We start from the raw sequence: 26,876 nt of genomic DNA, 5'->3' as shown, positions 1-26,876 counted from the left end.
TTTTATAAGATGGATACCTTCTTGTACGCCGAAGTAAACCAGTTTTAGGAATTTGTTATTTTAGAGGCAAAACACATTGGAATAGTTTTTGTATTCTCGACGTAGAATCGAACTCCGGGTTTTACCGTTGTAAGCCCTCAAGTTGAGTGATCTTCCACCGGGAAAACTTAAACTGAAGTAAACCAGATTTTATGTGCAATCGATTTTTCAGATCGTAATATTCTTAAACGTCTTTACAGTATGAAGAAATAGAGATGTTATAATTATAAAATAATGTTATTTTTATTTTATTTTTTAAATACAGTAATAACTTCCAGACTGCGGAAAGATCAACAGTTTGAAATTCGAGTATATTTTTTATCCCACATTATTAAATTCAAGGAACAGAATGTAGTAACATGTTCTATAAATACCAGCAAAATTTATATATATATATATATATATATATATATAGGTGTATGGAAAACTACTATAGTTCCTTGTTCAACATATGATTAAATGATGCAAGCGCCATTTTTAGTAGAGACGCAGAGAGCAAATGTAAAAAAAGCTTTAAACAACCCGAACAAACTTTTCCATAATCAGGCTCGTTTGCTACAATTAACGCACACTAAATCATACTCGTAGTTTTACGTTTATCTTGTGATTTCACGGTGGAGATTTAAGAGCCTCTACAGCTCTCCATCGATGGCTTTTAGGAGGATTAATTCACAACTGAAGTTTTATATCACATGCATTGTTGTTACTTAGAGGATTATTCATATATTTATATATCTTTTTAGGCTTAAAAAACTGCTCAAATGTAAGATTTATAGCACTTTCCGCGTCTCATTTTGGCTAATTAATAACTGAATGTTTCAATATTATCAACACAACACCCCACAACAGTAAGTCTGCAAATAGCCCATTGTGTGGTTTTGCTCTCAACAACAGCGAAAAAAACGTTAATATAACAATAAATAACAATAATTCCAATTATAATTTTACTGTTGAAAATTGACGAACAATGCATAAGCGATTCTGGTTTCTAGCATTTGAATTTGCGTATTTAATACGTCTTGTTTCTTCCACGAGTTACGTATCATAATTTATCTTGGACGAGCATCCAGTTTATTATGCTACGTATTACGATTTTCAAATAACCTGAAACTGAGGTAAATTTTAATTTTGAAGTTAATTAAATATCGAGATGTATCAAATTTATTATATTTGCCAACAAGATTGACACACACAATTTTTCTTTCTTAACACAAATATATTTTAATATACAAACAACAATACAATTTATAATAATGTTTTTTACAAATAGTTATTACAAATAATGATTTTTTTATACATAAACTTTACAAGCCCACAAACAGTGTTAAGTCTTCTATCTGGTCTGTAACTGAATATTTTATCGACGGTTTACGATGAGTTAATAAATTCTGAGTTAATTAATGTAGGTACTCTTTATTTAACATGGAGCTAGCTAGCTCTTTGCTGATCACATGCGAGTTTTTCACAACTGAAGTCGTACAATATCTTTGTAGAAATATTAACATTCGACGTCAATCTGCTGAATTTAAGTGGTTTCTAATGTTTGAAACGTACAAACGTTCCTGGTGATATATATGTGGTTTCCCGATTAATTAGCTTAATAATATTCATATCTTCCGACATTTATAGTATACTGACTTTAGCAAACCAACAATATATGCTGTCTCTTTAGCACGTCGGATTATAAACGTTAAGCGAGTATCTACAAATTTCAGTTGGCCCAACAATACTGATAATATGCTAGTACTTTTGCAAAACGTATATTGTTGATTTGTACACTCGAGAATCTACAGATTTATTGAATACGAAGGAAATTTCAAATACAGATTTAACAGTATAATTTACACGCATTTCTAAATATATATTTAATTGAAACAAACATCTATGTTATATAACTCAGTAACAGTAAATCCGTCACATGCGAAATTTACAAGTAGCATCGTAGCATACCTATAGTTTAAAATTAAAAATAAATAAATATAATTAAAAGACTTCGCTCACCATATTTAAGGCAATATTCGTCTTTGTTGCCCAGTGAAAAGTAGGAAAGCGAATCGAAAACTCGGCAAGCATATACAGCAGAGATAGAACCGTAACATGATATCTTCCTGACTCTGAAAATGGCTTTGGAGGTTGAGTCGAATCTTTGCTTAGAAATGCCTGTCTGATTTTCAGATGGACAAGATAAGAACAATATAATAGGCTTAAACATAAGAACAGTAATAAGTGTGAAAGCCTAACTGTAAATAAACAATTATATATATATGTTGTGCCAACTGAATTGTGTTTATTATTGTTTTATTTATTTATTCATGGATTAGAGAAATGTTCCTAATTATTTTGGGATTTAACATTGTAGAGGTGTAAGTGTTGAGATCGGTGGGACGAATCCTGATACGTAGTTTCGTTAGTTCTTACTATTTGTTTCTAACGGGTGGTTTTATAAACATTGAACAAACTGTGGGACGAATCCTGATTTGTAGTTTGGCTAGTTTTTGGCGTTTGTCAATCACGGAAAGTTTTATAAACGTTAAAAGTACGGTGGGATGAATCCTGATCTGTAGTTTGGCTAGTTTTTGGCGTTTGTTAATCACGGAAAGTTTTATGAACGTTGAAAGGACGTTGGGACGAATCCTAGTCTGTAGTCTGGTTAGTTATTGTTATTTCTTCCTCACTGGAAGTTTTATCAATATTGAAAGGACTGTGGGACGAACCTGTTCTGTAGATTCAGAAGTGTTTGTTCTTTGTTCATCACAAGAAATTTATAAACTTTTAAAGAGTGGTGGAAAGAATTCTGATCTATAGTTTAGCTAGTATTTGTTGTTTGTTCATCACGAAAAGTTTTATAAACCTTTAAAGAGAGGAGAAAAGAATCCTGATCTGTAGTTTCGCTAGTTTTTTGGTATTTGTTGATCACGGGAAGGTTGATGAACGTTGAAAGGACGGTGGGACGAATCCTGATCTGAAGTTTGGCTAGTTTTTCGCGTTTGTTCATTACAGAAAGTTTTATAAACGTTGGGACGAATCCTGGGCTGTAGTCTGGTTAGTTTTTGTTGCTCATGCATCACGAGAAGTTTTATAAACGTCAAAGGGACGGTGGGACGAATATGTATCGTTAGTTTGGCTAGTTTATGGTGTTTGTTCATCATGGAAATTTTATAAACGTTGAAAGGACAGTGGGACGAATCTTGATCTATAGTTTGACTAGGTTTTGGTGTTTGTTCATGACGGGAAGTTTTATAAACGTTAAAAGGACGATGGGACGAACCCTGATTTGTAGCTTAGCTAGTAGTTGGTGCTTGTTGATCATGGGAAGTTTTATAAACGTTAAAAGGACGTTGGGACGAATCCTGGTCTGTAGTTTGGTTAGTTTTTATTATTTCTTCCTCACCGGAAGTTTTATAAATATTGAAAGGACTGTGGGACGATCATGTTCTGTACTTTCACTAATTTTTGTTCATCAGGGGAAGCTTTATAAACATTTAAAGAGTCAAGGAAACTATCCTGATCTGTAGTTTGACTAGCTTTTGTTGTTTGTTCATTACGGGAAGTTTATATACGTTGTAAGGACAGTGGGACGAATCTTGATCTAATAGTTTGGCTAGTAGTTGGTGTTTGTTAATCATGGGAAGTTTTATAAACTTTAAAAGGATGGTGAAACGAACCCTGATCTGAAGATTGGCTAGTTTTTGTTGTTTATTCATCACGTGAAGCTTTGTAGTCTTTTTCATGGTTCCTCCCTTTTAACATATACTACATGGCCAAAGGTATGTGGACTCCCGACCATCACACCTCTATATGTGTTTGTTGAACAGTTCTCTCCAAAACCATTGGCATTAATATGGAGTTGGTCTCCCTCTTTCGCTGCTATAACAGACTCCACTCTTCTGGGAGGCTTTTCACTAGATTTTGGAACATGGTGCGGAATTCGCTTCTATTTGGCTACAAGAGCATTAGTGAGGTTGGCACTGATGTCGGTCGATAAGGCCTGCTTCGCAGTCAGCGTTCCAATTCATCCCAAACGTGTTTGATGGGGTTGAGGTCAGGGCTCTGTGCAGGCCAGTCAAGTTATTTCACACCAACCTCGAAAACCATGTCTTTATGGACCTTTGTGCACGGGGGCATTGTCGTGCTGAAACAAAAAAGGGTCTTCCCCAAACTGTTGCCACAAATTTGGAAGCACACAGTTCTCTAAAATGCCATTGTATTCTGTAACATTAATATTTCCCTACACTGGGACTTAAGAGCATAGCTCAAATCATGAAAAACAGCTCCAGACCATTATTCCTCCTCCACAAAACTTTACAGTTGGCACTATGCATTCAGGCAGGTAACGTTCTCCTGGCATCCGCCAAACCCAGATTCGTCTGTCAGACTGCCAGATAGTGAAGCGTAATTCATCACTCCAGAGAACGCGTTTCCACTACTCTAGAGTTCAATGGTGGTGTGCTTTACACCACTCCAGCTGACGCTTGACATTGTGCATAGTGATCTTAGGCTTGTGTGTGGCTGCTCGGCCATGGAAATCCATTTTATGAAACTCCCGACGAACAGTTCTTGTGCTGATGTTGCTTCCAGAGGCAGTTTTGAACTCGGTAGTGAGTGTTGCAACTGTGGATAAATTATTGTTACGCGCTTCATCACTCGGTGGTCCCGTTCTGTGAGCTTGTGTGGCCTACCGCTTCTTGGCTGAGTTGTTGTTGCTTTTAGACGTTTCCATTTCACAATAACAGCATTTACAGTTGACCGGGGCAGCTCTAGCAGATCAGAAATATGACGAACTGACTTGTTGAAAAGGTGGCATACTATGACAGTGTCACGTTGAAAGTCACTGAGCACTTCAGTACGACCCATTCTACTGTCAGTGTTTGTCTATGGAGATGCTTGGTTTTATGCATCTGTTAGCAATGGGTGTGGCTGAAATAGCCGAACCCACTCATTAGAAGGGGTGTCCACACATTTTTGGCCATATAGTATACTTTATATATGGTGTAATTTTACTTTCAAGAAATTCACCATACATCTACCTTCTGTCGTAATTACATCAAGTAGACATCTAGTTGTCATTTTTATTAATAAATGTTTGAACCAATAACGCACAATTTGATACAAATTCATTAACAATCTTGCGGCTGTACATACAGTTCTCCGTGTGCAGTAGCAAGATTTGCGTTTTTCTCACGTTCCGTATAATTATAATTTTATTGTATGGTTTTTGTTACATCACGAGCATTGAAAAGTTTCTGTGAAACCTGTGTACGACAAACAACGAAATGTGTAACTCAATCTTTTAATGACTTTCAGGTATTCATTCACATATATATTAATTATCTTTATGTATTTATTGTTCCTATAGGACAGAGTTCAATTCCACTGCAGTAATGTTTGTGCTCCTCTGATCTTTCGAGTCTTATGTTTTGTGAGATTTACACATGCTTGGAACTAAATTATAACTTTAGAATTAATATTTACATTACCTAAAGTTTTTTGTTTGTTTGTTTTGAATTTCGCGCAAAGCTACACGAGGGCTATCTGCTAGCTGTCCCTAATTTAGCAGTGTAAGACTAGAAGGAAGGCAGCTAGTCATCACCACCCACCGCCATCTCTTGGGCTACTCTTGTGGGGTTGACCGTTTCATTATAAAGTCCCCACAGCTGAAAGGGCGAGCATGTTTGGTGCGACGGGGTATTTGAACCTGAGACCCTCAGATTACAAGTCGAGTGCCTTAACCACCTGGCCATGCCAAGCCTTTACCGAAAGACACCTGTGGAATCTGTTAATAGTTTTCAACATAACCCTTTTACAATCAGCTGGCCCAATCCAGGTGTAAGTTCGTAGCGGAAATAGATACTAAGTTCAACTTTCTGTGACTAGTTTATATCTATAGTCAAATGTGTTCAAACCCTTTTTTATTTTTTGTACGGAGATTCTGCATGTTATTATGGTATTCTCGTTATATGGAAGTTGTCGAAAGGGCATGACACGTACTGATGATTTTACTTGTATAAAGGTCACATACAATAACAGTTAGAAGCTTGTATCGCTCTGGCCCTGTGTCTATATTCTCTCCCAGGGTGGATAGAGGATCCCATCTCAAGGGGTGGTACACAAACACACAATTACTTCCGCCCAAGAGGGGGGTACATCAGTTGGTAATTATTACTAATAATAAATTAAAAATAGTGTTGCTGCCGGCCGTTTACCTCCTCCTATATGGTTGATGATTCAGAAATGTGGACGATGCAACGCTACCCGATCTGTATACGATACTCTACAGTTGAAGGAGAGAGTGTCAGCACTTTGATCAGTGCTAAACTCTTTTAACGTGTATATTACTGAACAAAGTTAAAAATAATAATATAGTGATGTATTAACTAAATGTGTAAGTGTTTAAGAATATGCTATGAACATGCTTGTTTTATATATAATATTCTAGTACTTGATGTTCGTACCTCGTGGAAGGGCACATTGAATTTAGGGGCAGTTGAGGGGAACCTACAATTAAAGTAGGGACTTCAAAAATTAGGTGAATTATTCCCTTATGTAATGGTAAGTCCGTGGTGATACCTGTATACTCCTTATTGAACCGTGAGGTTGAAGTCAACCTTATTAGGAAATCCAAAACACTCCGGTCCCGCATGGTCAGGTGGTTAAGGTGCTCGACTCGTAATCTGAGGGTCGCGGTTTAGAATCCCCGTCACACCAAACATACTCGCCCTTTCAGCGGTGGGGACGTTGTAATGTAACAATCAATCCCACTATTCGTTGGGAAAAGAGTAGCGTAAGAGTTGTCAGTGGGTGGTGATGACTAGCTGCCTTCCTTCTAGTCATACACTGCTAAATTAGGGACGCCTAGCGCAGATAGCCCTCGTGTAGCTTTGCGATAAATTTAGAAACAACCAAGCATAACACTCCTGACGCTCGACTAATTTTCCGGAAACTAGTAATAAACACATTTAATACTAAGAAGTATAGTTTAATGAAAGATAACATATCAAAGGATATTTCCAACTAGCTGGAGTACCCGTCATCTGGACGGAAGTTATGTAAATTCTTGATTGAAGATAGGTTATCTTAGAACATTAAAAATTTCGTTCTTTATGTGTTGTTGTAAAAAACAAATATAAAAAGTACAGAGCATATAAAATGTGAAACCGTAATTTTTCATGTATCTCGCATTAACCCAACAAACTTGCGTACCGAATTTAATAAAGATCCAGCGAAATAGCGGTAAAAAAAACACAAAAAGTGAAAATTTGTATGTACTCCCGCATAGACCTAACGAATCTAGACAATAATTTTGGTGAAAATCCACCTACATCTTGCGAAGTAGTTACATGGACATACAACAGACTATTCTATTATATTTATATAGATTCTTAACTAACAATATCAAATGAGTAAAGCGCCTTCTAAAGGCTTATAACTTCTCATTTGCTGTCACTCTCTTGTATTATCTCAGATATTGTTTGTTTGTTTTTATTTTCACACAAAGCTACACAAGGGCTATTTGTGCTAGCCGTCCCTAATTTAGCAGTGTAAGACTAGAAGAAAGGAAGCTAGTCATCACCACCCACCGCCAACTCTTGGGCTACTCTTTTCCCAACGAATAGTGGGATTGATTGTTACATTACAACGTCCCCACTGCTGAAAGGAGATTACGAGTCGATTGCCTTAACCACTTGGCCATGCCGGACCCTATCTCGCATATAATTTCTTTGTACATTTCTTTTGGATTAGGGTTAATAGGTTAGGGAATCCTTTACCAGCTCGTAAATAATATTATTAAAAACAACAAAACGTTTTCGAGATGTTAGTAATTTTCCAAATATTCCTTTTTTCTTTCTGTCTCTTTTTATATAGCTCTCTCTATATCATAAGTGTATTATCTGGCCTTTATTTATTTATAACTTCCTGTAGACAAGGATTTATTGGTTAGGGAATTCCTTGCCTCTCCCACGAGACTTTATAGCGTTAAGGGTGGAACCACTTAAATTAAAAAGAAAATCGTTATATATATGATATAAGAATTAACATCGATAGCAGCGATAGAGTCTTGGCCTCATGTAAAGCGTATGTTGACAAAACGTGCATATAGTTAGATGGGCATCGGTTCATGATTGAGTACATTAAGGACGTGGGGGAGGGGCACAATAGCTTCTGTCGTGACGTAGATTATCTCCGTTTACGGTGTGTTATCAGACGAAGACTAAGTAATGGAGGCGACATTTACTGTGCAACTGGTTTTATGTGCACTCTTCGCGAGGTAAACGATCTGCAAGATAATGTGAGATGCCAATAACAGTTTCCACCTTCTTTATGCCCCGTGTCCATATTTCTACTTTTACGATAACACTGTCTCTCACTTTTACTGAACCCTCTCTCACTGCTAACCAATCAAGTGTAGAAATTCAGACACGAATGGATTTGATAAGCCTTTCCATATGTGTCTTTGTGTACACGTTTGACACCTAGGTTTAGGTCTTTGAGGACCTGGAGGGTTCAGCTACGCTTTCAAACTTTTCTTTCCTCCTCAATTAGTGATTTATTTACTGTCAAATGATTCTGATAGTATTCTAACACAAACACTGATTTAAAACTTTCGCCTTTTCATGGCCGTGTCCTGGAATATGATGGAAGTTGCATGTGGTGTAACTTTAAAATTTTTGTTTATTTGGTCATAAACACTCGCAAATACTTCATACTGTAGTTTTTCGCTTCATTTGGTTTTGTAAAATCATAAACAATTCTGAAATCAACTTACACTTGTTCATAAGTGATACTTAGCGCGTATTTATGCCTGAAATTTGATTTGGTTTGAATTTCACGCAAAGTTACACGAGGGCTATCTGCGCTAGTCGTCCCTAATTTTTGTAGTGTAAGACTAGATGGAAGGCAGCTGATATCACCACCCACCGCCAACTCTTGAACAACTCTTTTACCAACGAATAGTAGGATTGACCGTCACATTATAACGGTTCTACGGCTGAAATGGCGAGCATGTTTGGTGCGACGGGGATTCGAACCCGTGACCCTCGAATTACGAGTCGAGTACCTTAACCACTTGGCGATAACGGGCCTTATACTTTTTTAAAATACCACGATGGTATCTAACTCTTGTTAAAATAATGTTAATGTCTAGTGTAGGGATTTAATAGTAAGAGGTACTAAGCCCATCAATATCATGTATGATATAGCGATCTGTTTTTGTTAACAGATCCTTGTGGCTGTAGTAGAGGTTTCGTTGCTTTTATTTTCGTTTGCGTATTTAACTTATTTTATCTGTAAGTTTTTCTCTCGTATGCGCTTGCTCTTTTAGAAACAGGTTTTGGTGTTGTAATTCCCTACAGTAAGTAAGGAGCATATTATATCTCATACAGATATAAAATATAAAAAGCCAAGTTCGCGTCCCGTTGTTGTGGAGACCCGTTCTGCACTTTGAGGCTGTAGGTGAGCTCTAAGAACGACGGTCAAATTTGAGAAGAGATTTGGTAACTGTTATTGATGATAAGTCGCATTCTGCACAGTCTCACGGTCTCTACATGTGGCGAAACGACTATTGACCTGATGTTTTACTTCTACCACTCATGTTTTAAAATATAATTAATTCTATAAATAAGTAATTAAAAACATCATGTATTATCACCCCCCCCCCTTATATATATATATATATTTCATAAATTAGGTTCGGCTATTAGCAGATAGCCCTCGTGCAGCAGCTTTACGTCAAATTTATAACGACAACGAACGCAGGTAGATCACAGACGTATTGTTGCGGTCAAGTTTGTTAAGTTACAACAGTAAAGACTTAAGTTTTTAACATTTTATCTTCAGGTAACAATGTCAAGCTAGCTTTAACTGGAGGAACGAATTGTGTGGGTGTTTAATCACATACAAAATCATGAACAATTTAACTACTAGTTACATGGTTCGGGTTAGGAAAACCTATAATTTTTCTTATTTAAAAACCGTGATGTTACAATGAAAGTATTACTTAAACTGTCTTCTCTCAGGTTTGTATATGTAGTTCTGTGTTTAAGACGTAAATTTTATGAATTTGAAAAAAATAATAATGATCAAACTACGATTTTCGTTTGAAAAATGAAAACCGACTAAATCTTATTTCACGTTAAACGTTTCTATGGTGTATTTGAACGATATGCTTTTACGTGGCGTAACCGTGTAATTAAAATCTTGAAAAACGTATTCAAGAAATGTGAATACACTGTGGAGTGGGGGCGTGCCGCGTTTGGAATCGAGGCCACGCGCAATATTCGGTGAGGCGGTGTTTGTACGTCAACTTTCCTTCCCACAACAGTTGGCAACAATGAACCCAGTCAAATCTTTGTGTTTTCACCGCTGAATGAACTCGCCTACTAATATGAATTAAACCTTTCTTTGTTTAATACCACTACATTACCAATCTTCGTGATTCACAGTGAATCTACAAAGTGGCGGAGACTTTCCTTTACAATATGAGTAACATAATATCGTGTTCTGTGCTCTCCTATCACTTCTTTACATCTCTGTTTTTATATCGAAGGATGAAATGCGTAACCTTCTAAACGTTTTTTTTACACAAACTATAACCTTTCAAACTGAGATGTACACAAATAGTAACCTTTCAAACTGTGTTTTATATAAACTTTTAACTGACTTTTACAAAAGTGTGATATTTCAAACTGATTTTTACATAAACTGTAAACTTTCAAACTGATTTCGACACAAACTTTAAGCTTGCACACTGAATTTAAAACAAACTTTTAAACTGATTTCGACATTATATATATTTTAATTTGGCTGTAAATGTAAATCAGTAATCGTTTACTAAAAGTTTAATAATTACTAAACAGTTGTAAAATTTAGTTTATATAAGAATCCTAAAACTATGTTTGTGTAAGACGTCGTTTCACCTTTTTAAAACCAGTTACTTGTCAGCAAAAAGTTTGAAAAAGAATCAAAACGTTTCCTACCATATCTAATTAATATTGATATTATCTTTATATTATTAAAAGTGTACAATAATAACTTACTAATTTTTATCTTATTCTTTTAAAGTTCACGGGTTCAGTGATGAGCCTACAGGTTTGTTACTATAAACATTTAGTTTTGATATTTATAGTGTGCAGAGCTCTGGTATTCTTGCGCTTAAACAACAACCAAACCAAAACTACATTTATCCACAGATAGGACATACGAACATCTCTCACGAAACTGATGTCGAAAAATATTATTCAGTCAAACTATTTATTGTGTGTGTTTCCTTGTTTTTGGAGATCCGCAAAAGTACACGAGAGCTATCTGCGCTAAATTTCCTTAATTTAGGGGTTTAAGACTAGAGGGAAAGCAGCTAGTCATCGCCACCCATCACCAACTCTTGCGCTACTCTTTTAATAAAAAAATAATGGGATTGACCGTCGCATCATAAAGCCCTCACGGTTTAAAGGGCGAGCATGTTTGATGTTACGGGATTCGAACACGTGACCTTCAGATTACGAGTCAAGCGCCCCAACCACCTGGTCATGCCAGGCGTATTTATATGTTCCTGTGGTGTCTTGTGGGTTGGATATACCTGGACAGGGGTCGGCAACCTGAGGTACGCGTGTCATCTTGTGTCACTCGAAAGTATTTCGTATGAACGCCAATGGAGAAATAAACAAATACATATATTTTCTATAAAAAAAGTAAAAATTCTTAATTCATTACTATTATTTTATTACGATGTTAAAAACCTTATTTATGTAATATAATAAATTACCAGATAATCATACAACACATATCAAACAATTATAATGTTGTAGCCTGAGTTTAGAAGAAGAAAAAAAGATGGTGGTGGCACGTGCAGTGTGTCTTACATTCTGAATATTGATATGTAACATCCACGCCTGTGCACGTCCAGGTGGTTAGGGTGCTCGATTCATAATCTGAGGGTCACGGGCTCGAATCCCCATTACACCAAACATTCTCGTCCTTTCAGCCGTAGGAGTGTTATAAAGTGACTGTCAATCCCAATATTCATTGGTAAAAGAGTAGCCCAAGTATCCTAGTCTTACACTGCTAAACTAGGACAGCTAACGCAGATAGCCCTCCTGTAGCTTTGCGCGGAAATTCAAAACAACCAAACAGTGGCTTCCAATAAAACATCATTGCCGACCCTTGGTTCGAGTTTGAAAGAAAATCACGTTATTCTGTACTGCTCGCGTAAAAATTATAAATTCACTACATCATCAGGCTTAAAATAGAACGTGCAGTTTAACTTTTTGTTTAATTACTTTGTTTGGTTCTTTGTCTTTGTAAAGAGACTGGACGTCACAAAATACAGTTGTAGAGCTTGAAAGTTTCGGGAATATTTTATGTTCGAGCTATCTTATATGTGTTATAAGGATACAAATTTCTGTTTTTCAGGGGTTTGTCGTATTTCCTTTCTTAACTGTCGTTCCGCTAGGATTTGTTTATTTCGGGAGTAACTGACACACGTCTGCAACACACCATTACTACTAAAATATCGTCCTCTGGGCTCGCGATAGGAAGAATCCGGAATTTGTAGCTGGACGGCGCGTGTTATGAGCGTGAACCCTCAGACTGAAAGACTGAAAACTAATAGACAGCGACTAATTTGCTACGTTCAAACTAATTCCTCACTGTTCCCCATTTAACTGACTAGTTTACTAAACAATAAAAAACGTGTTCAAATTCAACACTTATATTTTATGTTAATGTAAACATATATATATGCACGTATAGATTTGCACGTAAATGCACATTACATATATGTCAGTTTCTCTAGTTTAGTGACTTTCATGAAACAAATATTAAGCACGTTGACCCAGTCAACAAACACATAGTTTTACTTGACGGTGTCGAAAACTGGGTCAAATAAGATAGCTGTCGACTTTCATTTCCAACTGATGCGTAAATGATGCAAGATTAGAACTTGAACTGTGTAAAATCTTAGCACCCAAGGAAGCAAGTGCTTCAGAAAACATTAGAAATCTCACGATAATAAAAGAGTGCTGGGAAGTTATTGTATGATTTTGTTCGATCCACATATTTTCATTCCTAGATTTCCCCTTTTCTTTAAATGCTTATCTGAGTTAACATTGTGCTAATTTCATATGAACATGACTGTTGTGTTTGTTTCGGACATGCTGAGCCATGTGTGTTCTAGTGGTTGCAATGTAAGGCTGTAAATTTAGCACTTTTAGTTTTTAATATATTACTTAGCAGGCTAATTTGGATTATTCGTACTATTCGACATATTAAAATACAAAACTTAATCACAATGAAAGCCGTTTTTTCTTTCATCATAAATTTTACAAAAAAGTGTGACTTCTCAAACTGACAATAGGCCTAACTTCTCTATGTAACGGATTTACTGTTACACATTTATTTTAATATCTGCACTTGTTGCAGTTTGATTCATGTGACGTTTATTGTTGACACAATAAGAAAATATTTTTTGGTCGCTACAGTCAGTATATTATAAGCCTCGGAAGCTGTAATTGTGATAAACGTTTATTAATCGGAAAACTACAGAATTTGTCCAGGAACGTTTATAGATTTCGAACATTACAAACCCTTCAACTTTAGTGAAGTAACTTCGGGCATTAGTATTTCTACGAGGACATTAAATATCTTCATCGGTAAAAAGTTAGTTTATAAGCGGAGCGAGGCCAACCAAGATAGCTAGCTTAAGCGAGGCTTAGCAATATCAATTCAGTATTAATTTGCTCGTCGTGGACTTGAACCGGCGATAAGATATTCAGTTCTAGACCAGATGTTAGACTCAGTATTGTTTTTGAGTCTGTAAAACTCTTGTATATAAAAAAATATTTTTAATAATTATTTGTAATAATTGTTATTATGAATTGTATTGTTGTTTGTGTTAAGAAAGAAAATTGTGTGTATCAATCTTGTTGGCAGATATAATAAATTTAATAAATATTAATATTTAATTAATACTAAATTAAAATTAAAATTTTCGGCTGCTTGAACTCGTAATAGGTAACAACTAATACCGCAAAACATTCATTTGGTATAATTTTCTTGTATTTACAGTACTTCTTGAAATACAAACCGAATATTCACCCAATTAATAAAACAGACAAAACAACTAACATATTCACTAACCTGGTAATCAGTCAGTATTATCTTTTTCTTGCCTCGCTTAATAACGTTTCATGTCGTTCTAATAGTTTCCAAGCTTTTAAGAAAACTCACAGAAACTCTCCCTCGCCAACAATAAACACAAATGTCTAAATAAAATAAAAATAACCTACAAAATTATATTAAATTGTATATAAAAATAGCATATCCCATAAATCAAAGTTTATTGTGTAAGTAAACAGCTGTGAAGATGTAAACCTGTGAAGTACAAAAACACCTTAATAACCAAACATTCAAGGCCCTACGTGGTCAGTTGGTTGAGGCACTCGACTCGTAATCCGAGGGTCGTGGTTTCGAATCCCTGTTACACCGAACATGCTTGCCCTCTTAACCGTGGAGGTGTTAAATGTTTTGGTTAATTCCACTATTTGTTAGTAAAAGAGTAGCCCAAGAGTTGGTGGTGAGTGGTGAGCTGCCTTCCTTCTAGTCTTACACAGCAAAATTAGAGACGGCGAGCGCGAAATTAAAAACAAGCAAACAAGGTACAAGTCAAACAAATATGTAGCATAGAAAATTGAGGGACGGCTAGCGCAGATAGCCCTCGAGTAGTTTTGCGCGAAATTCAAATCAAACGTTCAATTAATTTCAACATAGAGTATCGTATAATTTGAACAACACAAAATAAAAGTGCACGTATTGTTTTTCTGGGACAGAATATGTTCGAGCCGACTATGCGAGAATAAGTTGTATTTTGTTGTTTCATTATTGCATCCATACTTCGTGTAGCTACACAGAACCTTCCTCAGATATAACTATGTAATTACTCATGTGCAAATATATTCTTCATCGTAATTAAAGTTGTGGTTTCTTTCCGTCAGGGTTCACTTGCTTCAAAGAAATCCTTCCTTGCGGACGCGCTCGTGATCACTATCTTTGTTTTGTTTTTCTCTTCGAAATGTTTTATTTCAACAACTAAAATATAACGTTACATACTCGGTAATATGTAGAACCATTATGTCACCTTTCAGTGTTTAGTACAACCTTACCATAACTTATGGAGTGTATAGTACAGCTTTATATTAACTTACGGAGTGTTTAGAACAGCCTTACCATAACTTAGGGAGTGTTTAGTAGAGCTTTACCACAACTTGTTAATTATTTGATACAGCCTTACAATAACTTAAAAAGTGTTTAATAGAGCTTTATCATAACTTATGGAGTGTTTAGTACAGCCTTACAGTAACTTACAGTAACTTATGAACTGTTTAGTACAGCCGTACAGTAACTGATGGAATGTTTAGTAGAGCCTTACCATAACTCATGGCGTGTTTGGTACAGCCCTACAGTAACTTTTGGAGTGTTTAGTAGAGCCTCACAGTAACTTACTGAGTGTTCAGTACAGCCTAGCAGTACAGCCTTGCAGTAACTTATTAAGTGTTTACTAGAGCCTTACAGTAACTTATTGGGTGTTTACTACAGCCCTACAGTAACTTATGGAGTATATAGTACATTCTTACCATAACTTATAGAGTATTTAGTATAGTCTTACAGTAACTTATGGAGTGTTTAGTAAAGCCTTACCATAACTTATGGAGTGTTTAGTAGAACTTCAGCTTAACTTCCAGAATCTTAATGAAATATATTGTTGTATTGTTATTAATGTATTGTTATATACATGTTAAAATATTGTTCTATTGTTATATAGATATTAATATATTGTTACATTGTTTTAATGTATTGTTATATAGATGTTGATATATTGTTGTATTGTTATCAATGTATTGTTATATAGATGTGGATATATTGTTGTATTATGTAGATGTTAATATATTGTTGTGTTGTTATTAATGTGATGTTATGTAGATGTTAGTATATTTTTGTATTGTTATATAGATGTTGATAGATTGTTGTATTGTTATTAATGTATTGTTATGTATATATTAATATATTATGATATTTTATATAGATGTTAATAAATTGTTATTAATGTATTGTTATATAGATCTTAATGTACTATTATATAGATGTTAATGTAGTGTTGTTAATATATTGTTATATAGATCTTAATGTACTGTTATATAGTAATGTATTGTTGTTAATATATTGTTGTACTGATGTTATTGTTACCAAGCTACACAATGGGCTATCAGCACTCTGTGCAACGCAGGGAATGGAACCTCGAATTTTAGCGTTACAAGTCTGTAAATTTATCACTGACCTACCGTGGTTATATCGTTTTATAATGTTGTTAGTTTGTAATATTTTCACATAGTTAGTTGCAAAATATAGTGTTGTTCTACAGTATAAATATTTGTTGAATATGTTTCTAATTATATGTTAAACGTTTTGCCAATACATCTCGCGTAACTGTTTAGTATAAATTGTGTTGACGCAAACATTAAGTCTATCTTTTCAGTATGTTCAAAATACAAAAAGATGCATAATGGACTTTATGGGCTCTGTACACTATAAAGTTATTGCTGATCCCTGGGTAGTTATTTATCTGGTTTAAAATGTAATAAAATAAAATATTATGTGTTCACGACAGAAGAAAGTAATAAGAGAAGTTCAGTGTAATGGTACTACTAAGTGCTACGAACATTTTGAAACCAGGAATATCGGTTTCACCGTATTGAAAACTGAAGTGCGATAAGCAGATAGAAATAACTTCCTATCACAGTAAGCTATGCATTTAAAACAAATTAAATATACTTTTCTTGCGCATTCACTTATAAATATTAGAATTCTACTGTTAACTACATTATCGGCCATAAACCCAATTATAGCTCACGAGGTTTTGTCACTGTAGGATATTTATGTTAGCTCTAAATACATGTAATAAGCTAAATCTGCAAAAGAATTTTTTATAATTAATTTATTATAATAATAATAAAGTAAAAAGTAAAACAAAAACTAGATATATTGAATATTCCAACCAATACTATCAATGAAAGTAACTACATAAACTGTATAGTATACTTTATTTATAGAACACAGAGACACTCATATAACTAACATATCAATTAACAAGCAGGAAACTGGCTTAAAACTTCCTAGCAGAAATTGGCTTAAACTTCCTATCTCTTTGTTCTTTCTTCCCAGTCTTTGTCATTTTTTGTCAGATTGTCTTTTTATTCTTTCGCTTTGTTTTTTGGTCCTTTTGTTCCTAATCCGTCACATCTTGTTAAAATAAGTCATTTAAGAAGACTTCTATCCTAATTCAAGTAGCACTAAGCCTAAAGAAAGTAAATACCGAACCTTTTGTACATTGTGACCACTTTCACGTTACAGAATATGATACCTTGCGTTTTGAAATCAGGTTACTGCGTTACTTCTACAAAGGAGCATATTTTCTTTAACTCCTCTTATTTCATGTTATTTATATTCAACTGTTCACGTAATTAATGGTTTTATGGTTGTTTTTTTTAACTTATTTTCAATCACCAGTAAAGTAACCTAAAATAACTTAGATATATGAATAACGTGAAATAATGATGTAGGCACGTAATCTAACATAATTCAATCAAAGAAAACACTGGGCCATTTCGTCATAGATTGACCTTTCAATTTTACCTTTAGTTGAATTGAAAATAAAATATATATATTCATAGTATTGTTGCGTTAAAATTCTGGATGCTACATTATTTGTACAAAGGGGTGTTTTTTCTTTAGTTTGGCTACTTTATTTAATATTGTTTATACTCATGTGATGTTGTAATGAGATATCACTATTGCCTTTAAATTCAAGTGTTATATTTCAAAATACTAGCTGGATGGAAGTTATGTAAATTCATGAAAAGTTATCTTAGGACATGAAAAATTGCTTCCCTTGTAAAACTACAAGTTTTGACCCGACAAATTTTTATTCAAAATTTGGTGAAGATGCATGAATAGAGAGCAATGTAATGTTAAAAAAAACGCCCATAAAACTTGTAAGATGTAAAACTGAAAATTTGTGTGTACCCCCACACGAACATTAATGAACTTCCGTACCAATTTTGGGCCCATCCACAGCCTGAGAAGTAGTTACATGGATTTATAACAGACTGTACTGTTATGTTTATATTTAGTTAAATGTATAAACTTGTATGATAAAAACACTACAGGTTATAGCCTGAAAGGTTTCATTTTTTCATTAATGGATGTTTATCATCACTTCCCTGATGTAGTAACTAGTATAGTGTTTGTTGCAGAGCTTGCATATTTGTGCATCAGGAGTTGGTCTGATAATCCAGCTCTCTGAGAGAATGGACATCCAAGGTTTTTACTCTAGTGCTATAACAACGAATGTTATATCCCCAACTCGTTAAACATGTTAAAAGCTTCCAGAGAACAAAATTATATCTTGACACAGAACCAATACAATGCGCTGTACACTACAAACTTGATTCAAATATTTCTGTTGATGCGCCCTTTAAACTCTTAATTTGAGATTGCATTCACTGATTATGGACCTACAAATATGTTTATCGGCCCTCTCGGAATACTGGACGGTCATCCAAAGTACAACATTAGAAGCAAACAAACGTGTAACGTTAAAGACACAATAAATGTTCCTCTTGTTTTATTAGTTCTAATGTTACACTGAGTTTCATGTTGTTACAAAGAACGTGTTACACGTAAGTTATCATCAAATTGCTTAATTAACCTTTTTCTTTTGTTTATCTTCCTCCATGAGTTTGAGACTGAGTCTGTTTATCGTTGCTCGCACTGAGAGCTTCGTATAATTTGTAGTCACATAACCTGTGGCTATTGTCGATTTTCGTTTTTGTTACTACACAGACTTAAAAGATCACCGATTCTTTCTTCTGCTGCTTTTGGGATAAACGCATGTGTTTGTGCATGGCAAAAAAAAAAAAAAAATACTGGCGCTGCGATCGGTTGTATGTTGTATGCGTCCCACTGAGCATGTGGGAACGCAAACGTCACGTCACAATTCTTCGCGCTGTTCTAGTGTAAAGGCGCGAGTGAATGCGTGTAACGGCCCTTGAGCTCGAAGAAAGTTTCCAACCTTGGAAGCCCAACAACACTTCATTCTCGAATTACAGAATTAAGACGTCAGTGGTTGTACTTCTTGCTGATTTGCCTGCACAGAAGTTGCCGCGGTGTTTAAGTCGGCGGCGTCACTTCAGCTGGCTGTCAACTGTGCGTTCATTTGTTCATCCGTGATCACTGCTCTTAAGTTACGATTACCACGGATGAAATGTAGTTTGTACTTTACTTGAAAATTTTCAGTGACCAAGGATGATTTACTTTTTGTCTCTGGGTTACACTTTGGATAGCTGCAAATTAAAAAAGCAACAACTCCAAAATCCTGAATTGAGCCGTAACTATACCTGTATAAGAATGGGAAATTGATAGAATTGGATTAACGATTGCTTCTGAAATTTGTGATAAGATGTTCGGTTTGGCTAAGGAATCTGTCGTCTACCAAGAAGCAGTCTTCGTGAAGTTTCAGGACATCAGTTTCGATGAGGACAGTTTGTCGATTCCCGAACCCCTCGCTCACCACAGAGGTCACTTGAAAGGTCAGCATGCACGTGCCTTACTCCAGCCTTTCAGTCCATATGGAAGATTTTGTCTGCGAGTTAGAGCTCTACAAGGACGTTTTCATAAGAGGTAGGCCTAGAAACAGACGTTGCGTGATAAACATTCAGTTTAAATATAAATACACGTGCCAGCTGTAGCGATAGTTAGCATGATTATTTCAAAGATCGTATAACAGATAATTTTTAAATCTCTTTCAACATGTTTATAAATTGAGGACATTTAACCCAAACATTTCACTGGTTAGAATATCCTTAGTTAGTAAGATCGGTTGTAAACGTGTGCGTCGAAACCGAGCGTTCATAAAGTGTGTGTGTGTGTGTGTTTTTTCTTATAGCAAAGCCACATAGGGCTATCTGCTCAGCCCACCGAGGGGAATCGAACCCCTGATTTTAGCGTTGTAAATCCGGAGACATACCGCTGTACTAGCGGGGGGGCCGTTCATAAAGGCTTGAGATATGTAACAGTGTTAGTAAGAAATATGTTGGGGTTACTTCCATCACAAAAGGGTTAAGGAGGTTAACTCCCAGTTATTTTGTGTGTGCCCATAATTTTTCAAAACCCTACACTAGTGTCACTAACCTGTTATAGCTTGAAGTTGGAGCATGATAAACATTTGCTATAAGCCGAAATTATCTCCGACAACAATGGATCAACTGAGTTGACCACTGAATGTGATCTAAACAATTCCTTTCAAAGAAAGATCAACTCTGGAGTCTTTGTTTCAATATTAAGCACAAAGCACATACCAAGTATCTAAACCTACATTTTAGTGTTGCTGGCCCGCTTATGTAGCAACGAGCCTCTGGGGGGGGGGATTTGTAAAGCAGTTTATTTTCATTCGTCAAATGGCTCGTCATTGTTGTGAGAAGAAAAAAGTGATTCAGGAGATACAAGTATGTACTTCGAAAACAACAACTGATTAGTTGCTCTCCGTGTTATAGCCACAATGCTTCGCGGTGTTCTTTTTTACTAAAAATGTTTAAAGTTTCAGATGTATGTAGATTATAGGCTGAATTTGTCTCGTGGAATAACAAAGAACAAAATGCTTTGTTCTGTTTTATTGTTTCGATGCAAATCATTCACAATATGCACGTGTTCTCGTGAACGTAATACTGTTGGTCTTTCCTTTGCTTTCAAGGTTGGCACGCTAGGTGTTATCTGTTGTTGTAGGCATCCGTCACACGTGAAATCCCCGACTTCCTTCGACAGATACTCTCAGTAGCAGCTCTTAAGTCTGCATCTCTGTTGGTGGTGAACAACCTACCCCGATCGAAGATATATACGTTGTATTTCACGTGTCTACTCGCCATTTATTATTTGGTTAAGATCTGCACTTTGGTTTTTTTGCCCTATGATAAATTGTTTTTGTTAGTTTGTCTGTCTGTCGGTAATATCTGTGCCCCTCTGTCTCTGTACGGGCCTGCCCTCTACCGCTGATCTTGTCAGTCGCTCTGTGAACGGGTTCTATTTAGTGTTCTTTTCTTCCTATCTTGTACAGTTGAACAAACAGTTGAAATTGATGGGCCCCTAACCTTAACGTCTACTTCTATGAATAAGCACTGACTGGGTGGGGGATGGAGCTACTGTGGGGTGCACGTCTCTCTTCCCCTGTCCCTTTTTTTTTTTTATCCAATGTTAAATTTTATCATTTATAGATAATTCATATCAGTCATCACAGCTTAGTTATGGTAATCTGTAGAAGAGTGCGTTTGTAATGGTGATTGCGACCACTAGGTGGAGCAGGTGACATTCGTTAAGGGTCGTTTTGTACGATTTTCAGTAGCGTGCAAATTATATTTGATTCTAATAGATTATGAGTGAAAACGACGAGAAATGCGTCACGGTGTGTCAATCACGCAATAATCTACCATATCTAGTACCGATACGGCCTTTCGTCTTATACTAAAACTAATTCGGCTGGCTGACGTGTGAACAATAAACCAGAGTTTTGTTATCCTTATTTATGTCATTAGTTTTACTTAACAACGACAATAAAATAAGTTAAGTAAGTAAATTGTAATTATATTAAGTTTTATTTAAATTATTTACATACCGGGTTTTCAGAATAAGGTTTATCAACTTTACTATGACCACGGTAATCTTCCGTAACCAGGTGTGCGTCTCGTGTAACCATGTGTGTTTTCATCGCCATAGCAACAAACGGTACAAGCTGGAAGTAGATTTATGATATAAAAGGAACCAAACTTTATCCGATAACTGTTGTGTACCATGATATAAAAGTAACGAAGCTTTACCCGATAACTGTTGTTTACCATGATATAAAAGTAACGAAGCTTTATCCGATAACTTCTTTCCCATTTCTGATAAAACTGCTTTCCGAAAAGAAAGCAAAGCACTTGATGTTTCCAGAACATCTAGATGTAACAATTGTACGTTCTGTTTGAATAATTTGTTTTGAATTTCGCCCAAAGCTACACTAGGGCTGTCTGCGCTAGTCATCCCTAATTTAGCAGTCTAAGACTAGAGGGAACGCAGCTAGTCATCACCACCCACCACCAATTCTTGTGTTACTTTTTTACTAACGAGTAGTGGGATTGACCGACATTATTAAGCCCCTACTGCTGAAATGACATGTGTAGTGTAACGGGGATTCGAACCCGCGAGTCGAGCGTCCTAACTACTACACCAAGCCGGGTTCTGTCCGAATAGAAAAGTACTAGGTTATGAAACGGAAAGTTCGAGTTGTGGGCGCGTTACAAAAGTGACAATGAACGTTGCTATTCATTTCTTTGTTAAGGAAACCGGACGAAACTATTATGGTGGGGTTGCTACTTACTGGCTATATTCCATCTTGTGCAGTTCAAAATTAAAATCGATTATTCCTGAGCATCAGAAGTCTCTTATCTGATTGCTTAGTCCACGTGCGCTTTAGGTGCTATTCAGGTTAAAGACAAAATTCCAATGTCGAAAAAAGGTCGCTAATAGCTGTCATTGCGAAGTGTACGTTGTTTTGTGGTGCGAAACAAATGTTAATATACGTGAATGTATATAGAATAACGTATTTACGTTTTATTAATTCCTCTGTTTTATTATAGCAATTCATAAAATTTACGTATTAGATATTATTTTATGTACTTTAAGAAGTTATATAAAAATGTACTGAAGGTAGGTGTGGTTTTTTCATCTTCTTCTGGTTACTTCGGTGTAGGTGAATACCTCCGACCATGGGTGGATCTTCCTTCAGCCCTGTCGTGTTGGGCTGTACTTCATAATACCATTCAGTAACACTTACAGTGTTTGTGAAGTGTAGGTGACTCAAACAAACACCCAATAGAGTTTAACTTGACTCAAACTTCTAACATTGATAATCGGTACAGTCTTACTTTATCGAAGAATGAGGTACATTGTAACATAATTCACATATTCTGTCACGTTATTTTGTTATCATTATGCAACGTGATTTACGTACGACAGCATTGTTGTGTGGAATTGCCCAACAGTTCTTGTTTAGGTTGTTTGTTTGTTTTTGAATTACACGCAAAGCTACACAAGGTCTATCTGCGCTATCAATCCCTAATTTAGCAGTGTAAGACTAGAGGGAAGGCATCTAGTCATTACTACCCATACCAACTCTTGGGCTACTCTTTTACGAACGAATAGTGGGATTGATTGTCACATTATAACGCCCCCACGGCTGAAAAGGCGAGCATGTTTGGTGTGACGGAGATTTGAACCCACGACCTTCAGATTACGAGTCGAACTCGTTAATCCACCTACCCATGTCGGGTGTATTCTTGTTTATTAAACAGTGTGAAAATTCTGTTAAGTACCTTTATTATACACATACCTTAAACATTTATTTCCATTTTTCCATCAGAGGTTTGTTTGTACTTAAGCAAAAAAAAAAATTACACTGTGCTCTTTCCACCACGGGTATCGAAACCCGGATTCCTGCGTTGTAAGTCCGCTGTGCCATGGGGGAGCACCAGAGCTGAAATTGAAAAGGGGATATATGACGTAGAGTCCTAACGCATTATTTCTTTTTAATAGGGATCTATGTCTCCTACAGTCAAATAAATCCATTTATTTTATGCTGTTTAAAGTGACTTTACGTGGAATATCGTGAGAGGTTGTTAAGTTATGTGTAGTTATAAACACTCAGGAACGTACAACTTTCAGGTGGGTGGGGAAACTGAAAAAAACGCAACAAAAACCATACGATGAATGAAAGAAATTTATTTTCAACATTGCTTATTGGTGGATCAGATAAGCAGATGTTTAATTAAGGTTAAAAGTATTGAATATATATTGTAAAAGGAATGCGTGTGAAGCAAATACGTTAGGCTTAGACAAAGACCAGACGACTCAGGTTTCACCATATATTTTACAAGTGATCCCTAACGAACAATGTCCATATTCATAACGACTAATAAAATTGTTTCGTACGTCATACAAGTGTATTAGAATGTTGTATTTTAATTATTCATTTCAAGCGTATTAAACGCGGAAAAGAAACAGGGAATTTGTAACAGACATTAACTTTCTTGAACTAAAAATGCTTAGCATTTCAGAAGAAAACACAAGATAGAAAAATCGTACAGTTTTTGAATTATAATATTTCTAACCCTAACTTAGTGATTCAAGGTCAGTTTTGAAGTGCTGTTGTATTATATTTTCTTAGTCATATTTTCACTGTCACAACTTATCTCAAGCTCTTCCTCTGTTGTAAGTATGACACTTATCGTGACATATCGAGGTCAACAGTTACCTCTGCCCCAAATAAGACACTCCAATGTTACAGTATGTCTAGGTCATCATTTCTTATCGTTCTCTTCTCTGTCCTAGGAATGAACTCTAACCTTATGATATATTACGGTTATGAAGCCTTACTTCCGTTCAAAGAATAGACTCAGGTCTCATGATGTGTTAACATAATCAAATCTTATTTCTATTTTAAGAATGAACTTCTATTTTGTGACGTATAATGATTTTTAATCAGGCAGGTATAATTTCAGAAAACCCAGTGGCGTAAACGGAAATATATTTGGCTGTTTATGTTGTCTAAATTAACTGGCACATGGATGTATCTGTATAGACTGGGACCGATACTTCTATCTTCATCACGTTTTTCTAGTTATTCACCTTAATGGTCAATCTTTAATTGTTATTAGGTGGAGCTCGTCCCTATAAACACCTACGCCCACCCTCTTGAACCTTTGAAGATCCATTGCCTCTCGTAACGATTTGTAATATTGGGTGATTCCAATTGCACTTCATCATTTAATAGCTAACCAGTCAAGCAATGGTTCCGTCGTGTTAGATTTCAGGTGTATGACCTAGTGTGTAAAAATAGTTTTCCATTGGGGTTGCAATATATGAAAATACTTCCTGCTCTCTGTTGATAATTTATAGAATAATTTAGACGTCGTGACGCTTCGTAGCTGGGTTGGCTTAATCTTTTCCTTTTCTGGAGGTAAAGAAACAAAGATGCCACTTATCAAAGAAAATGAAAAGTGATAATTGGTGGATTCAAATCTGCTCGTGTCTCGTTCTTCAAACATTGTGTTTGCAGAACAAAAAAACAGCATATTAATAACAGAAAAAAATGTAAAAAATGTTCACAAATTGAGGGAAAGACAGTTCAGTACTGATAGTTGAGGGACGTCTCCATTGGCAACCATAAGTTATTTTGTACCCATTACAATAGAGTCTCTCACCCCTACTCGGTGCAGTAAAGTTATTAGTTCTAGTTTCAAAATGTTGATACACACACTCTTTGTATTGGTGTAGATAGAACACATTAACGGACAGGATAAATTAATTATAACAAACAAACGCTTACGTTTTGGAATTACTCTCCGCCATTACTTTTAAAAATATTATTTGTTTATGAATAAATACTTTTCAGGATATCGGTTTGTAGATATTAAGTAACTCTCTTTACGGAGCAGTAAACTATATATATATATATACACATCAGGGGTGGCTATTATATGTAACAATACAGATGTACTAAACTTTGTGAAAGTACCTTTAACCAACTTTCAGTGAATTAATGGTAAAAGCCACAGGCATAAAAACCGTTAAAATGAGTAAACAAATTAGTTAAAGAATGTTGGAGTGTTAAAAAAGACGTGAAGTTGTTAACTATGTACTTACATAGCTAAACAACTAACCTCACATCTATATTTTCAATATATATATCCCCGGGGCAGGTTTCGTGACTAACAATGCTAAAAATATAATCTCAATACTCTCCAGGTTAACAAAGATGACCTAAGATGGTCAAAATGTTGTTCTGTACTTCACTTTAATTGAAGTTTTAATACCCATACCAACCGCCTTGATAATATATTTTTACTTCAAGTAGGTTTTTCGACATCACGAATAACAACGCTAAAATTCGTGTTTAAATACCGCGGTGGGCAGCGCACAGTTAGGTAATTGCGAAGCGTTATGCTTTATAACAAATAACTAAAACAATATACATATATATACAAATAAAACAATATACATATGTATTAAAAGAGAAATGCCCGTGTCAATAGTATTTAAGGCGAATTCGTGAATAATTTGTAATGAAACAATACTTTCAGGAAACAACCAGTACTAAAATACTACCAACAGAACATATTACCAAGTACAGTATCAACACCAAAATACTACCAACAGAACATATTAGCAAGTACAGTATCAACACCAAAATACTACCAAAAGAACATATTACCAAGTACAGTATCAACACCAAAATACTACCAACAGAACATATTACCACGTACAGTATCAACACCAAAATACTACCAACAGAACATATTACCAAGTACAGTATCAACACCAAAATACTACCAACAGAACATATTACCACATACAGTATCAACACCAAAATACTACCAACAGAACATATTACCAAGTACAGTATCAACATCAAAATACTACCAACAGAACATATTACCAAGTACAGTATCAACACCAAAATACTACCAACAGAACATATTACCAAGTACAGTATCAACACCAAAATACTACCAACAGAACATATTACCACATACAGTATCAACACCAAAATACTACCAACAGAACATATTACCAAGTACAGTATCAACACCAAAATATTACCAACAGAACATATTACCAAGTACAGTATCAACACCAAAATACTACCAACAGAACATATTACCAAGTACAGTATCAACACCAAAATACTACCAACAGAACATATT

The 26,876-nt window shown here is 35.5% G+C and overlaps 1 protein-coding gene across 2 annotated transcripts in view; it reads left to right on the top strand.

Annotated features, from left to right (window-relative positions):
- LOC143235991 (IQ motif and SEC7 domain-containing protein 1-like) overlaps positions 1-26,876 on the top strand; it is a 189,335-nt gene that overhangs the window by 57,104 nt on the left and 105,355 nt on the right. The window contains exon 1 of one of the 2 annotated variants that reach the window (XM_076474143.1): positions 19,078-19,764. The exons of the other annotated variant lie outside the window; for it this stretch is intronic. Within the exon in view, the coding sequence (XP_076330258.1) occupies positions 19,544-19,764 (221 nt within the window). The 5' untranslated portion in view covers positions 19,078-19,543. Of the gene's footprint in view, positions 1-19,077; positions 19,765-26,876 lie in introns of those variants that run through there. 2 annotated transcript variants of the gene reach the window in all.

Source organism: Tachypleus tridentatus, chromosome 13, assembly GCF_004210375.1.
Source record: "Tachypleus tridentatus isolate NWPU-2018 chromosome 13, ASM421037v1, whole genome shotgun sequence".
Lineage (NCBI taxonomy): Eukaryota > Metazoa > Arthropoda > Merostomata > Xiphosura > Limulidae > Tachypleus > Tachypleus tridentatus.
This window is presented reverse-complemented; position numbering and strand designations above follow the sequence as displayed.